Genomic DNA, 17,568 nt, shown 5'->3' with positions numbered 1-17,568 from the left:
TCGGTACGCGGGCCTCTCACTGTTGTGGCCTCTCCCGTTGCGGAGCACAGGCTCCGGACGCGGAGGCTCAGCGGCCATGGCTCACGGGCCCAGCCGCTCCGCTGCATGTGGGATCTTCCCGGACCGGGGCACGAACCCATGTCCCCTGCGTCAGCAGGCGGACTCTCAACCACTGCGCCACCAGGGAAGCCCCAAGAGCCAATTTTATTTTGGGGATCAAAAATATTAACAAGTCATCCATCAAGGGAAAACAAAAGTCATAATTTTAAAATTCCATATAAAGTGAGTCCTTCACCATAGCTTATACTTTCTTACAAAAAAGTTTATGTTTTGTGAGAGTAGGCAGAAGTCTCTATCAGCAATTCAGCAATATCTAACATATGACTGATGGTTTTAATACTGTAAATCCCCATGACACTTTCAGCAGCAAAAACAAAACTGCATTTAATGTCTCTGCTACATTTCATACATTCTAGGTCTTTGAACATTAGTAATTCACTTGTGAAATACATGGCAACATTCTGTTAAAACCACCTACTCTGTAACAACGTAATAACATGATAAAACTTTATGAGTTTTTAGAAGGAGAAACACTAAAGAGATACAATTATAATTATTGCCTGCATCTTATAAACATTACTTCTTAGGCATTTCTCTATGGCAGTTACATTTCAACTAAAATAGGGAAATTCAAAAGGAGACAACAGACTGACAGACTCAAGTTTCCTAGTCTCTCAAAGTCTATGTACACTGCATGGTTCATTAAGGATGTAAAGGTATATCTGATATCAAAGTATAGGAAGCAACAAATAATAGGAAGAAAGTAAAACACACATACATAGACATACATACACAGCCATGTTACTGTAAGAAAGCAAAACATAACAATACACATTAACCTTAATCCCTTACTTTCCTCATCAACAGCCAGATTGAAAAAACTTATTGAAATAACTGAACTTTCATTCTTATCTCCAAACTTAAATTGAGATTGACAGGAAAGAAAAAAAAGGAGTGCTGCTTAGTAAAAAGTACAGTAAATGAGCAAAAACTAAATGGGAAAATATAAATTAGGAAACATTACTTCTGAACTGACCAATCATCCAAACATCACTGGATTCATTTAGTTTTTTAGTATAATAGCAGGTCTACTGTTGACATTATTCCCTTATCACACACTTTGATTTACCATCACAAGTTACTTCTCACTATTTTTTAATGAAGTATTCAAAATAAACTGATACCCACAGCAGAAATGAACCTGGGCCATACAAACAACTCTGCAGAGAAGTTGCTTATAGCTGGGAATATAAATGCAAGAGTAGTGTGATTAAAAAAAAAAAGAGGCTGGACACTGGAGACAGTCTAGACTGAATTCTGGGTGGACCTTAGTAGCTTAATTCCTTTCTCTGAGCTTCAGTTTAATCTATGACATGGAGAAAACACCAAGGAGACTGCAGGATTATTAAGAGGTTTAACAATAATATAAGTAAAGCACCTAGAACAGTACCTGACACATTCTAGGTAATAATGAGTTATAAGCAGTAGTGAGTGTTTAGTATGTGCCAGAAATAATTTTAAGTGCTTTTCATGGACTAAATCAACGAATGATAGCTACCATGACCTCTGGCACTGCCTTCACCTTGTGCTCCTCTCTGCCCTTTGGGGATAGCTTGAAACTTTTAATCCAAATTAAACAGCATAGAAATAATACAAGCTATGTGTCAGGCACCGTACTATGGATTATTTCACTTGATGTTCACAACGACCTTCACATCAATAAGGTAGGAACTATTTATTATTAACCTTCGTTTGCACAGTATGAAATTTAGGCTTAGAAAGATTAAGTAACTTGCCTAAGGTCACACACATAGCAAAGTGTGATTTCAGAGCCCCCATGTTTAGAAACTCTGCTACATTAAAAGAAATGTTACTTATAATTCATTAATATAAAAATAGCAGACACCCATTATTCAAAATCTGTGGGTTTTTAATGAGTTTTTGAAAGAGATGAGTCAGACAGGCAACATGTATCAGGATTCTGCACCAGCCGACTATCACCAGTTTCCACTTTTTCATTCAAATCCATTCCAATCTCCTCCCAAAGGGAATCTGAGGTGGTGAGAATTCCAACTCCTCATTATTTAAGTCCCAAGTGAGGTAATCAGACAGCAGTTCACAAACTGCTTATCTTCTGAGAGAGTAGGTATGAGCACTCTCCACACAAACGAAGCAAAACCCAAACTCTGACCTAGACTGGGCCTTCAAAAAAAAAAAAAAAAAAATCTCTTCACTTAATAACGACTCAACTTCACCAGACGTACCACAAAGCACTCTAAATCCATAAGACTCAATCCCGTGGTTCGAAAAGATTAGTTAGGAACCAGCAATGACCGCATGGTCAAGCACTCCCTCCAAAACTTTCCTCCGACTTCCAAGGCAATCTACAAACCTCCCCGTAACGCAGCCTTTCAAACCGAGACGTGTGGGTGGGGAAAGCATCGAACAGAGCCTCCAGTTATTCGGCGACATGGGCCTTGCAACGACTGGAGGGAACAAATAGGGAAGAAACTGTAAACTCTGCCAGAGTGCAAAATGACTGTGTGTCATTCTCCTTCCAACGTCAGTGACTTCATCACTTCTTCCTGAGGGTGACACTAAGGAATCAAGTGACCCTATATGTGCTAGGTGCTTGGAAATGAAGGTGCCCCTAAACTAGCTTCAGGCTCCGATCCCTCCTTGGAGTCTAAAGCAGAACGGCAGCGGGTCGCTTCCTCTCCCCTAACCTAGCACACCCACACCTGCCGTCCCCCGCCCCAGCACACCTGTGGCCCCTCGCACCGCACCCGGGTGGGCATGCGAAGGCAGGCATAACTTCACCTTGACGGCCCCGGGGACCAATCAGAGCACGAGACTCCCGCAGCGGGCCAATCGCACAGCGTCTTGGATCCCGCAGCTCGGGGCCCCAACCGAACCACCGCTTCCCCTCCGCGGAGCGCTGGGGCTCCTCGAGCGCAAGCTGAGGCGCTGCAGCCCCGAGAGGGCAAGTAAGAGTCCGCGAGGAAAGAGAAGGCAAACAGGGGAGTACTCACCCGCCCAGGCGCAGGAGGGTCACTGCTCCCCGTGGGGCGACATTTCGCTCAATCTGTGCCTGGCCGGCACGCCCCTGCCCAACCGCCGCCGCAGCCGCCGCCTCTGCCTCGAGCTTCGCAGCGGTTCGCCGCCGCCTGTTTCGAAGGAACCAATCAGAAGGTGGAGAGGGGGCTCGGCTGGAGGCCCCGCCCCCGAGCGCCGGGAAGCAGGAGACCCGCGGGCCTCTTGTGTCGAGGGGCCCCTCGCCTTCCTCCGCCAGGCGTCTCACAACTCTGGGGGGGCCAAGCTCCTCTTCTCACAGAAAGTGGCTTGGTCACAGAGTACCTCCTCTCATCTGGCTCCTCAGCGACAGCAACAAACCCTTTTTGTCCCGATTAGCAGGAGAGGTGAATCAACTTCTCCAAGCATCCCGGAATAGTGCGCGGTAGAGTTGCTCTGAGTTTTATCCTGTTCTGTTAAGAGCCCCTCCCAATTCTAAATCCCCCCGCGATCTGGCTGTACTGAGGGCGCTACGGTTTCCGGATACAAACTGTCACCCTGCAGGAATGGGAGTCCTGTGAGGGGTGTGGGGAGAGGGAGAGAAATCCTGTAGCTGCAGGCCCCAACTGAAAGCGGAAAGAGGATGTCGGCTTTTCCTTGAGGAGACACAGGAGCAGGGTCTGGGGGAGGGGAGGAGGAGTAACCTCAACGCAATGAGAACTGCGTACTAGCTCCCGGAGTTGAAGACCAGAGGAGACTGGTCTTGAATGTAACAAGAGGTAGGTCTGTGATCACTAATTGTGGCTTATTATGGGGGCAAAATCGGTGCCGAAAGCCTGGAAGGCCAGGCCTTTCCCCTCTTCTTAGTTTTATTTTGTCACATCATGTTGCCTTTCTGGGCCTCAGTTTCCCATCTGTAAAGAGTGGAATTGCCTGGAATGATGTTCCCCAGCATTTATTCCTTCATTCACCTATCAAAAACAATGAGGAGGTACCGTTGCTCGCTGAAGAGACAAAAGTGAAAACGACAGCCCCTGCCTTCAAGTGCCCAGCAGCGTGGTAATGACTCAGTGGAAACCAGTGGAAGTCTGCGAAAAGAGAGAACACCTAACAGTCTTGGAGGGTGATGGTCAGAGGTTTGAAAGGACTTGAATTTTGAAGGACGAATAAGAATCTGCCAAGAGAGAGGATAATTTGGAGTAAGGAGTGCTTTCTAGGCAGAGAGAAAAACAAGCTTCCAGGGATGTGAGAGCAGTTGTTCTGGGAATAGTAGTTCTGAATGATTAAAGTTTGGGGATTCAGAGGTAGATCAGGCTGGAGGAGTAAGCACAGATGAAAACCCTCATAGGTACTAAGGAATTTAGATTCTTTCTTGCAGGCAATTGTGATTGATCTGTGTTTCAAGAAAAGAAAAAAAATTCATTTTTGAGGATTTTTGAAGAAAGGAGTAAGACTGGCAGCAATTTTAAAAATTAAAAGATGATAATTACATAAACTAGCTCAGAAGGGAGGGTGAGAAAGAGATGTCTGGAGATATTCAAGAGGCTGATTTATCTGGACTTGGTATCATGTGACAGCGATGCTGCTCTAAAGAACACAGGAAAAACAACTGTGGGGGAAGAATAATGTATTTTGGTGTGGGGTTGTATTCACTTTGAAATGTGAGAGGAACGTGCAGGTTGAGGTGTTCAGAAGACGGTTGGAAAGTTAGGTCTGAAGCTGGTTAAATTAGTTTGTGAAAGAGATACAGATTTGAGAAGTCAAGTCAACAAATACCGTTAAGCACTTTCTCTGCACCAGACTCCATCCTAAGCACTGGGGTCCTGCTCTCACAGAGCTTACCTTCTGGGTTAAGCAGGTGAAGATGGTCATCCAAAAGTTGACATTTAAGTGGTCATTGAACCTGATGCCCAATAGTGGTTGCTCCATTTTTTTACTGATGTCTATCCCAGAACCCTTTGCTGCCCATGACTGCTATAGATTCATTTTCACAGGACCTGTTGTTCAAATCAACCTATGTTTTATAGTGTTTCTATTTAAAACTAAAGGGCAGGACTTACCTGGTGGTGCAGTGGTTAAGAATCCGCCTGCCAACGCAGGGGACATGGGTTCAAGCCCTGGTCCGGGAAGATCCCACATGCTGCGGAGCTACTAAGCCCGCGTGCCACAACTACTGAGCCCTCACGCCTAGAGCCTGTGCTCCGCAGCAAGTGAAGCCACCACAATGAGAAGCCCATGCACCGCAATGAAGAGTAGCCCCCACTCGCCACAACCAGAGAAAGCCCGCACAGCAACAAAGACCTGATGCAGCAAAAATTATTAAAAAAAAAAACTAAAGGGCAATTTTCCATACCATTTCATTTAGCCAAATTTCAAGTGGAGTTCTGGTTTTAAATTGGATTTGTTGAGGCCTAATATCAAAATATGTACACTTCTCTACAGAACCTTAAGAATAAGTAAATTATGTCACAAGGATCTTGTTTGATGAGCCAGTAGTTAACATTTCTTTTATTTTTTCTTACATACTAGGTAACTAAACATTTGAATACCACTTATTAGAAATGGAAACTATGCTATTTGAAGTATGTACACATTCTCATTCAAATACACACACACACCACTTAATATTTCTCTAAGCCATTTGCTGAAAGTTCAGCAGCAGGGTATTTTTATGGTTGCTTTCTTTTTGTTTTCATTGTCTGTTCGGTTTGTCTTGGTAACTCCTCTAAAAGACACAGGACATTGTGATGGAAAGTGAATCCGAAGTCAGGAAATCTGCGCAAATCACTTCTCTTCTCTAAGCCCATCTTCCTCACTGGTTAAATGTGGGGATTGGGTAAGGAGTTCCCTTCTAGATTCTTTGATTCTTGTTGCTTTTCCCTTATGTGTGAAAAAGAGAAAAGTTCCCCTTGTTGCTCCCTCAACCTCACTTTTACATGAATTCCCAGTTAGTACCCTGCCCCCTAAGCACACTCACCATCTTACCTACCTTGATTTTAACACTGCAATTAGTAATTGAGGGTTTCACCTAATGAGCTGCAATCTACTTTCATGTGTACATTTTCTAATTGGTGGTTAGGTTAATAGCAATGTTTTAGATGTTCTCACTTGAAATTGGCATGGTTGTAACATGCAAAGCAAGACTCACCAGTTTGCTTCCATCAGATAATAAAGTATTTTAGTTCTGACTTTCCTGAGATTGTGATTATGTGCCCGCTTTAAGAAAGCACCATGCGTGGAGATCTAAAGTTTTCAAGTTATTACATTAGGGATATAAGTTCATCTGACTAAACATCTCTACCAAATACAGAAGAGTCTCTTATATAACCTTTGAATATTGAAATATGACTTTTTTCCCCCACAGCTCTTCAAGAATTCTCTATTGCTTGAAGTTTACTGGAGTTGTTGGAGAATTTTTTTTCTTTTGATTGGTTTATTAGTTGTTTTGTTCTGCATTTTGTAGTTTCTGCTGTTGTTTTTAATGCTTTGACATTATTGACTATCAGTCTATAGATTGTGCCTTGTCTGAACTGCTGGATGGAATTTTGGGACAATAGAGATCTTGATTCATTCACAATTAAACTATTCATTCAGCAGATGATCTGAGAGCCAACTACATTAAAAACAAGACTAAGTTCTATTATAAAGGAATGTTATTGATTTACATTAACAAATATCTGTAAGTAATTCAATGATATAAGATTGTATGATAACAACAGTTGTGATCAATACTAAAATATTATATCTATATAGTGAGTTGAATAGTGTTCCCTCCAAAATTCATGTCTACCTGGAACCTCAGAATGTGCCCTTATTTGGAAATAAGATATTTGCAGATGATTCCCTCTTCAGATTTGCACTCAGGAAAGCAGTTCACTTACCATTACCAGTTTATTATAAAGGTTACATCTCAGGAACAGTCAAATGGAAGAGACATAGCGCATAGAGAGGGGGGCATGGAGCTTCCATGCTCTGGCACATCACCCTCCTAATACCTCGATGTGTTCACCAACCCAGAAGCTCTCCAAATCTCATCATTTAGGGTTTTTATTTTTTAATTGGAAGTTCCATTACATAGACGTGAATGATTAAGTCATCGGCCATTGCTAACTGACCTCGACCTCTGGGTTCCTCTCCCCTCTCTGGAGGTTGAGGAATGGGACTGAGAGTTCTAACCCTCTAATCACATGGTTGGTTCCTCTGGCAGCCATCCCCCATCCTGAAGCATCTAGGGGCCCACCAGGAGTCACTTTTTTATTTTTGGCCACGCTAACTGGCATGTGGTATCTTAGTTCCCCAACCAGGGATCAAACCCATGCCCCCTGCAGTGGAAACGCAGAGCCCTAACCACTTGACCACCAGGGAATTCCCAAGAGTCACCTTATTAGCATAAACTCCGGTGTGGTTGAAAGGGTCTTGTTATGAATAATGAAAGATGCTCCTATTGCTCAGGACATGCCAAGCGTTTTAGAAGCTCTCTGTCAGAAACTGGGGACAAAGACCAAATATATATTTCTCATTATATCACAATTCATTTTCCACATAAGAAGCATTATTACTTGCTATTATAAGGTCTTAACCACTTGCATAAATCCAGACCTAGAGGATTAACTCCTAGCTCTGTCTACAGTGCCCCCTTAGTTCCCGCTCATTTCCCACCACCTTCCCCACAGATGCCTTATGATCTGGAAACCCCAAAATACACTCAGTTCCCCAAACTGGACCTACTCCCTCAAGCATTCAGAAATTTACTTCTCTGTCTTAAATGCCCTTTCCTTACCACCCTCTTCCCTGGTGGGTCTGCAATTTCCCATTTGCTCTTCATTCATCAGCTAAATCCCTTTAGTTGGTGGGTACTGAGATCTTCATTTTGCAGTGGTGAAACTGTGGCTTACAAAGGTACTGTGCACCCTCCCTCTCTTGCCCAGGTCACTTGTGGTCTTTTAACATCTGCACAACTCCCTTTTCTCACTTCTTTTGCTCCTGCCACCCCTGTCACCTTGAATCCCCTCCCCTCTTACCCTGACCCATGGAGTCCTGACTATCCTTCCAAGCCCAGGGGAAATGCCACCTCCTCCTTGAGATTTTCCCAGGTGAGCCCACAGCACTTTGCTCTTCTTTGTAAGCCCCTCCAGGCAGTTACTGTGTCTTAATCATCTTTGTATCTCCTATGGAGATTAGCAACAATATCTTACCTAGTGGGGACTCAAGTCTTTTTTGTTGTAGCAAATGGAATCCAACTAATGTTAGCCCCAACTCGCTCCATTTTCTACTGACTAGCCATTTTTAGGACTTCAGGGTTGCCCTAATATTTTAATACGAAAACCTCTTTGCTTGCTAAGCAAGCTCCATTTTGGCTGATTTCAGGAGAAAGGGACATATAAGCCCATTACTTATAGGTGTTTTATTGTATTCACCAAAGGAAAATGGGGAGAAGAATGCAACAGTATAACAATGAAGGAAGGAAATGAACTAATTCCTGCCTTGGGGGAAGTATACAACAGCTGTGCACCCAGCTGAAGGAGTGTTTTCCAAAAACAAAACAAACAAACAAAAGATGATTAATTATATGCACTAAAGCCAATAGTGAGCACTTTTAAGAGACTAAATGGAATGTCCCATCACTGGAGTTATCTGCATACTCTGAATTTGTAAATGCTGCCTCAAGACCCTAACTAAGGAAAGAGATTGCATGAGGGAATGTTTTGTGTGAGAATAATTAACTTTTCTGTATGCTATTCTCTTTGAACTTCAAAGAATATGAAATGATCAGGGGGCTATGGAAAATGAACGAATATTCACCAGGGCTTCCAGGGATGAGAAAAGCACAATTTATGTCCTAAGAGTTTACCTTTTTGGAAATTACCCCCTCAGATTCAATAGGATGCTATTCATCATTTAAAGAAAGAAGTTGTATATTTTTCAGATTTTGTTCCCAAAGAAAAGCCTGTTGCCATTATGTTCAGTTTATTGCCCAAATTGAACACAACCTTTTAATAAAATATGTGCAGTAAGGTAAGATGAAGAGCAAAATGAGATTTTCCCTATTTCAACAGATCGACTTGAAGTAATGATTAATTTAATTAGGCAAACAGGGCATACCGATTTGAGTGAAAGATTCCCTGAAGCCTTGTAGAATACAATGTAGAGAAAGTATTTCAACCTAGCCCCACATTTACAATTGTGGAGGTTATATAACTACCACATAAATATTGATGAGAATTCTTGCATAAAACCAGGTACAAATGAAATAAAGGAAAGTTATATATAGGATTTATATTATGAGGAAAATGAAGAGCTAGACCCTGCCCCTGCAATGCCCATCACTGCACATCCCAGATTTCACAGAGAAGAGGGGTAAATTTGTGGTCATTCACTCTCCATGACATAAGCATCTCTGCGTGGTGATGGTTGAATGTCCGCAACTCGGTCAGGCGACCCAGAAGACAGGCAAAATGTTGAGGATTTTCAGGCTGATGAATCTTACACAACTTTTGTAGCACATCAAGCAGTGGTTCCTGAAGCTTCTCTACTGCCTCTCTGTCCTTTATGTATTGTCTGTCTGTTTAGAAGTTTAAAATAAAATGACAAAAAAAGTGGAAAAGTAATAATTTGGCATAATCGCAGTAATGTTAACGTTTTTGAAGTGTAAGTTATAAATGTACACTTAAAATGTACAAATTAAGTATTCAAATTGAGGAAGTTTTACACACACGTATTTAGACTCATGTAATCACAACTAGATCAAGCTATAAGACTTTTACTGCCCCCCAGAGGCCTCCCTAAATTCTCCTTCCAATCAATGTGTACCAGAAAGACTCCATACTGAATCTATTCCTTTAGCTCTAACCCTTGTGCTCAGTTGCTTGTGCTTAGTCATGCTGGCTCTGTGCCTTTTGTGAAAGAATGTTGCCCTGGAGCCTGAAATATACAAGATATCCCATTCTCAAGGTTCTGACCTTTAAAGGTATAACACTTTTCCATTCACATAGAGATTAAAAGTTGCAGAACAGAGAATAACATTTATCTTGTTGGAGGTTTATAGTAATATTGTGACCACACATACGTGGACCACTGCAAGAACAAAGGATTCCAGCATCAAGAAGTTTGTAGCAACCAGCCATACCCTTTCCCCTTTTAGTAGAAAAGAAGTCTGAATTCTAACTCTGGTAAGATGGTTCTTTGGGACACTAGTCCACCATCTTCTTAGTCTGCTGGCTTTCCAAATAAAGTTGCTGTTCCTTGTCCCAACACCACGTCTCTTGATTTATTGGCCCATCATGCAGGGAGCAGTACGAGGTTGGACTAGGTAATAAACGCACTCAAGGTAAACTCTATGATGGGCATAAGTATCATTTCTGGTGGGTATATTCTGGAATTGCTGGGTTATAGGGTATAAATGTGTGTAACTTTAGTACGTACCGCTGAAAAGTTTTTCTTTTTTAAATTATAATTTCTTATGGTAAAACAAACAACTAGCTTCTGCCTCAGTATCATGTATAAAAGTGGTTTAAGGCTGGGCTTCCCTGGTGGCGCAGTGGTTGAGAGTCCGCCTGCCGATGCAGGGGACACGGGTTCGTGCCCCGGTCTGGGAAGATACCACATGCCGCAGAGCGGCTGGGCCCGTGAGCCATGGCTGCTGAGCCTGCGCGTCCAGAGCCTGTGCTCTGCAACGGGAGAGGCCACAACAGTGAGAGGCCCGCATACCGCAAAAAAAAAAAAAAAAAAAAAAAAGTGGTTTAAGGCTATCATTGTAATTAGGCTTTACAAATCATGGACATGGCATCACTTACTCCCAAATAATTAATCAAAAATATAGACAAATTTTATGTACAAAGGTATTCATTTCAACGTTGTTTAAAACAACAGCAACAACAAATCTGGAAACATCCTGAATATCAAAACATGGTAACAACTGAGTAAATGACTGTACATCATACAATAGAATATGATGTACATATTACAACAAACTTTTACCAATATAATTATTTAATGACATGGGAAAAGTACACTTAAAGACAGTATGTTCTTTATCATGTTTAAAGTATATAATTTATGGCCTTGCTCAAACTTCAACCCCTTAAAAAAGCCTTCCCTGACCACTGGTTAAAACAGCATTTTGCTGCCACTTTCTTTCCTTATACCCACATCTTTATACTTTTTGTAGTATTACCACCTCCTGAAAATTATTTGTATTCATTTCTTTATTTACTGTCTTTCTCACCCTACTAGAATGTAAGCTCCATGTAGCTGTATCCTGCCTGTTTCTTTGCTGCTATATCCCACAATGTCTAGAAACATGTTTAGTGCATATAAGGTGTTCAAAATGAAATTACTGAATGAGTATGATGTTTAGAAAAAGGCTGAGAACAACTACACTGAAATGTTAACAATGGTTCAATTTGGTGGAATTATATGCCATTTTACTTTCTCTTTATGTTTTTTATCCAAGATTTTCTTCAATATTACTACTATACTTCAGGGGAAAACCAACAAATGGCATAAAAATAAAAATGTAACATTGAAATTACCTGGAGAGAGAATAACAATTGCTGTAAGCAGAGCATACTCTTCTTGAGTCATTTTCAATTCTGCAACACTTTTATAAAAACTAAACATAGGTGTTATATATTCATCAGAGATACCTATGGGGGAAAGTTGAAAAATTGCAGAGGCATAGTAAAATTTCTGAATGACTGAAAAGTGTAAAATTACAAACATTATATATATATAATGTTATGTTAATATTATGTTAATATTTATACCCATATGCAGACATTTGATAAATGTCCCAGCCACATTTAAATAATGACTATATATTAAATGTCCCAGCCAAAGGTAAGGCATTGCAAAGAAGATCAGTTAAAATCCTCAAAATATAACCTAATCAGCAATTTGTATGCCTTTGATTTTGGCAGTGCCTTTGTTTTAGTCACTACTGTGTAACAATAAATGATAATGTTCTTGAATTGCCAAAAGAATCTCTGAACTTCACCATGCTCTAGATGGGCTTTAGTTAATCTTTTTAACATTACTATCTATAATCAAGACATAGACAGCATCTTAACCAACAAAAAATTATTGTTCTTCAGTCCAGAAATATAAACTCTACTTAATACATTGGCTAGAATTCTTATCAGAGTTCTGATCTCTCTCTGAAGTACCAAACCTGTTTATCCATTGCCTACTAGGCAATGGTACTTGGCCCTTCTCTTCAAACTCAGTGTGTCCAAAATCAAAGACGCCATGTATAGAACTAAATTCCCTATCTTCCTCCAAATCCACTCCTTTCCTGATGTTCCCATTTTCAGTGATTGGTATCCTCACCCATCCAATTGTTGCCACCTGACAACCAAGATTCAGCCTTCCTCTAATTCAGTCCAGTGCCTGGATTGAGTCAAGTCCTGCGTATTTGACCAGCTCTCACTTGGTGCTCTCTCCCCTCTTCACTGCATCTGGTTGACCTAGTTTAAGTCTTCCTTTCTTTTCACCTGGATTACTCCAATTGCCTCCTTACTGGTCTTCCTGTTTTCAGTGTGGTCCTCTTTAAACCATTCTAGAATCACCTTTCTAAAATTCAAACCACACCCTGTCTCCCTAATTCTTACAAACCTTCAAAAACTCTCTATGGCTTTTGGCATAAATGTTCTTCCTTTTTACATAGGAAACTCCTGGACCCATCCCCTGCCTCTCCCACCACCCAATACTCACCCACATGATAGCAATAGGAGTTCACATTTACTGAGTGCTCATTATGTACTAGGCACTGTTCTAAGCACTTCTTATGCTAGAACTCATTTAATCTTTCCAACACCCCATGAGATAGGTACAGAGAGGTTATGTAACTTGACCAAAGACACACAGCTGGTGAGAAGTGTTACCAAGATTCAAACCAAAGCTAGTAGGCTCCAGAGTCCTGGCTCTTAGTTGTGACTAAGGGGTACTATCTTTCTATCACACAGCCTATACTCCAGCCATGTTCAGGCACTTGGAGTTCCCTAAACAATTCTTATTGCCCAGTTTTGTACATGTTCTCTCTACTTGGAATATCTTCCTTCTCCTTTATAACTTACTCCTCTTCATAATTTAAGATTCCTTTGTGCCACTTCCTCCAATCATTCAACAGCTATTAGTTTGGTGCCTGTTCTGTGCATGGCTCCACTCCAGAAAAGCTTACTGGGGAATCTTTGACTGGGGAATTTGGAGAAAAAAAAAAAAAAAAAAAAAAAAAAAAAAGGTGTGTTGTGATTTATGGATGAATTAAGATGAGAATGAGTTTCCCAGAATTGGTCCACACTAGAATAGACTACTCTATTCCATCCCAAGCCCGACCTCAAAGCCTTAGAGCTTCAGTTGAAACACACCAGAATAAAGTTGGATTCCAGATGCTAAAGAGTATAATTATCATCTAATATTATACTTCACAGGATCAGAAAGCCTGAATCCTCACCTTTAGATGAATCTAAAGAATCTTCTCAAACAGAATCCTTGGCCTTTCTCTCTTTAGTCAAAGTAGCACACTTTCTTCTCCTTTGACGTTTAATCAACCCCAGTTGGCTCTCATAACGACAGTGTCTTTGTTGAGCAACTTGGGGATGACACCATGTGGAAGATTGCCCTCTATCCAGCTGTTACAGACTGAACTGAATACCCATGACCAAACTAGATACAACTTAAAATGCAGAGGGTTGGAGTATGCGAGGCTGGGACTACTAGTCCCAGTTTCCAACAAACATAGTGGTTAAGAGGTAGTAAGCCTGAGTTTAAAAGCTGACCTATGACTTGATCTTGGGCACATTACTTAAACTCTTTAAGCCTCGGTTTCCTCATCTGTGAAATGTGAGTTATATCAATAGTATTATATGAGATAATATATGTAGAGTTCTTAGCACCATGCCTGGCTCATAGTAAACTCTCAATAAATGTTAGAGCAAATAATCATAAAAAGAACTATTAATGTTGTTATTCAGGAGAATTGGGTCAACACATTAGTTCCATCTTAACCTTCGATTAAGCCCATGTACTTTTGTGTTTACAAAGCTACATTTTTGTTTTTGTTTTGTTTTTGCATTCTGCAGTTTGCTAGGGATGAATACAAATTGGCTGATCAGTGATTTGCCTCGGTATTTTTCTAAGTATTAAAGCTAAGCTAAGATCTGTATTTTTTAATAAAGCTATTCTTTTTCATCTTCAAAAGATGGCAGTGTTCAATAGTTGGGTATTACACCCGTTAATTGTGGTTACCTAAAATAATAATTCACGACTGTGTCATGATTTTAAATAGTATATAAGGGTTTGGAGATAAGATTAAAGGCAACAGATTTGAAAATATTTATGAAATCATCTTTGACTACCTAATTTTCTATTTTATTTGTTTTTCTAAATCCTCTCTCACCCTCCAAAGATGATACCTCCATTAGCTATCTAATTGCAATTGATAATTTTTGGAAAAAAGAAAAACGGGTTAAAATGTTTATTACAACTGTTTGTCTTGTGCACCTTGTAAAGAACAACAGTGAATATAGAGAAAATGTAGAAAATAAATAATAGAAGAGTTTAAAAAAATTTCCTACAGGATAGATAAAATATAAACCTGCTTTTGGAATTAGAGTCAATAATCAGAATTAATCACACCAACATAAACAAAGGGTGTTTTAAGTGTTTATGAGCCAGCAATTTCTAACGGAAGAAATGTGACAGTAGCATCGTCCTGAAAGGGCAGTCTTTTCCTGTTTTCCTGTTTACTCCTCCTTTCTGAAACTTACTCTTAAGTCCAATTAGTTGATTTTTGGTCACAAGAGGGGGCTATTTTCTAACTTAATCACAAAGACTACCATGGAAATGTTCAGTTGTAAAAAACCATTGTTTCTGCTCCTGTGTTTCTTGTTTGCCTTTAAAAAAAAAAAAAAAAAGGTCTGTGATTGATAAATTAATTGTCCAGTGATAAGAAATATTCTCTGAGAGAATAACCATGTGATAGAATTAACACTATGCTCTTTTAAGTTATTTTAATTGGGGACAAAAATAAAGCCAAGATGTGTATGTGTGTGTATTATACACAAGTGCACATATACAAGGCATCCTTGTTCCGCTAGGACACCCTACCCATGTTTCAGGGCCAAGTTCAAATTTTGCTATCTCAGTGGAGCTTTACCTGTCACAGTGAAGCAGAATTAGTTGCTCCCTTCTCTATGTTCAATTCTATTGCACCTCTCACAATTCATATCTCTCGCTCCCATTAGAGTGTGAAATACCACATACAGTTTATGAGAGCAGGAGTCAACTGTGGTATTCCCAATGCCTGGCAGACTGCCTAACCAATAAAGATGTTTCTTATTCCTCTCTGTATCCTTAGTAACTAGCATCCTGCTGGAGACAGAGTAGGAGATTAATAAATGCTTGTTAAACTAGGCAATGTTATGTTTTGTTTGTTCCTAGCGATGAAGGTTACATAGCTGTGAGATGTGCTAGGGGAAAGGATGCCATTCAGACAATGGAAACATTCTCTTGGTGCTAAGAGATTGGACCTTGGCCTCTGTTTCAATTGCTAGCCTCCACTCAGTGAGTCATTTGTACCATACTGTTGGCCTTGAGTAAAAAGCTGCCATCACATTAGCAATTCAAAAAATAACTGCTTTCAATGTAAAATATTTAAGATATTTAATAAATAACATACTTTCCAGTAGTCCTACTGGCTAAAATTTATCTTAGGATAATGATGCTTAAGAGTTGCCAGGATTTGGACTGTCAAGTTTCAGATTGATCTCAACCAAATTCACCAATTTTTGTGTGCCTCATCTGTGCCAGGCACTGTCATGGTGCTCGAAATAGTTCTCAAACAGTTTACAGATTAATGGAGAAGGCAGATACATAAATAAATACATAATGTCCTAAACTGGACAAGTACAGAAGGCTTGGGGAATACTGCTGAGGGGCAGTGGAAATACTGATGCTTTTATTACTTTAATAATCTCTTTTACTTTGAAGAGGTTTCGTCCTATAATTTGACTCCCAAATTTGTCCATGCCAAAATTACTGTGTGACAACTTTAAAAAGCAACATGAGAGTTGGTAAGAATTCTGATTCTTAAATTAAACTTTCTCATAAATATTGTCATTTGTTTCTGTACATTTCCAACATTTCTTTCAAAAACTGTCTATGAACTGATAATCAGCTTATATGGGCTTCATCAGAGAATTTAGTTCCTATTGTTTTCATTTTGCACAAATTGCCAAGGTTAAAGCAGCAAAATCATATATATCTAAAGAGCAGAAAAAATAAGCACAATATACTATGTACAGTATATTTTACTATCTACTGCAACTTTATCACTCTAATAAGCATCTCTCCTTCCTCTGACCTCATTGTCTTTATTCATTTTATCATTTGCTTAAAAGCAATTTCAAATTGCTAGCTGCTGCTTATGCTTTCTCACTCAACCAAAAGGCAGGAACCATGTCTTACTGGGTTTTAATATTCCCTACCAGCTGACAGTTGGGCAAATATAATATCTTAGTGAGTGACAGGTGCAATGTATAGAAATAGTACTGGGCTTTGAGTAGAACACCTGTGTTCACCTCCTGGCAGTCTACTGATTAGCTGTATGACCTTGGGCAGGTCACCTAGCCTATCTAAACCTGTTTCCCCATCTATAAAATAGGAGCATAGCACTCACATTTAGGGGGCCATTGGAAATACCAAGGAGATGATGCATGTAAAAGCAAACCATTGTAAAATCACAAGGTATACTTTCATCCTGATAAACACTTACTGAATTGAATATTTCACTCATGTCTGTTGCGGGGAATGAAAAAAGGCCGAAAAATACTATAAATTTCAGAGGTTATTTGTATTTGAATTGAACATAGAACAAGTTGTTCTGTTAAGTCTAATTTCCTTAATGCTAAAATGTAAACTCATTCAGTGTTAGAAAGCCCTTTTCAGTTCTATCATATTTTATGGTATCATATGATTATTCCTATATTTATTAAAACTTCCAGCTTATAAATGAATTTTGCATAATACCACATTAGGAATAAAGAAATTGATGCACTAGAATTATGTAGAGACAACTCAGCCACAGGTTGTATCAGATATGTGTTCTGAAGCCTCAATTAATATAAATAAACCCTGTAACCCTCACTAAGTAAATGTGTCTCAGAAGACAGTATCTTTGTCTATATGATGGGATTTGATAAAAGCAAACAAAAGAGTATGAATTTGAAGAACAAGAAAAGAAATTTCACATGATGTTCTTTAAAGAGTTCTGTAGGCAGAGGCTTCCCTGGTGGCGCAGTGGTTGAGAGTCCGCCTGCCGATGCAGGGGACGCGGGTTCGTGCCCCGGTCCGGGAAGATCCCACATGCCGCGGAGCGGCTGGGCCCGTGAGCCATGGCCGCTGAGCCTGCGCGTCCGGAGCCTGTGCTCCTCAGCGAGAGAGGCCGCAGCAGTGAGAGGCCTGCGTACCGCAAAAAAAAAAAAAAAAAAAAAAAAAAAA

General features: G+C 40.2%; 1 protein-coding gene across 9 annotated transcripts in view; it reads right to left on the bottom strand.

Moving 5' to 3' along the window:
• Positions 1-8,469: 8,469 nt before the first annotated feature.
• Positions 8,470-17,568, bottom strand: part of NR1H4 (nuclear receptor subfamily 1 group H member 4) — a 54,705-nt gene continuing 45,606 nt past the window's right edge. For 7 of the 9 annotated variants that reach the window (XM_007465331.1, XM_007465333.1, XM_007465337.1 and 4 more), the window contains 2 exons: positions 11,604-11,717; positions 9,396-9,634 (listed from right to left, as the gene is read on the bottom strand). In XM_007465331.1, coding sequence (XP_007465393.1) covers positions 9,396-9,634; positions 11,604-11,717 — 353 coding nt within the window. Of the gene's footprint in view, positions 9,635-11,603; positions 11,718-17,568 lie in introns of all 9 variants that reach the window. The other 2 variants (XM_007465330.1, XM_007465329.1) reach the window with 2 other exon arrangements.

This window comes from Lipotes vexillifer, unplaced genomic scaffold, assembly GCF_000442215.2.
Source record: "Lipotes vexillifer unplaced genomic scaffold, Lipotes_vexillifer_v1.1 scaffold141, whole genome shotgun sequence".
Lineage (NCBI taxonomy): Eukaryota > Metazoa > Chordata > Mammalia > Artiodactyla > Lipotidae > Lipotes > Lipotes vexillifer.
This window is presented reverse-complemented; position numbering and strand designations above follow the sequence as displayed.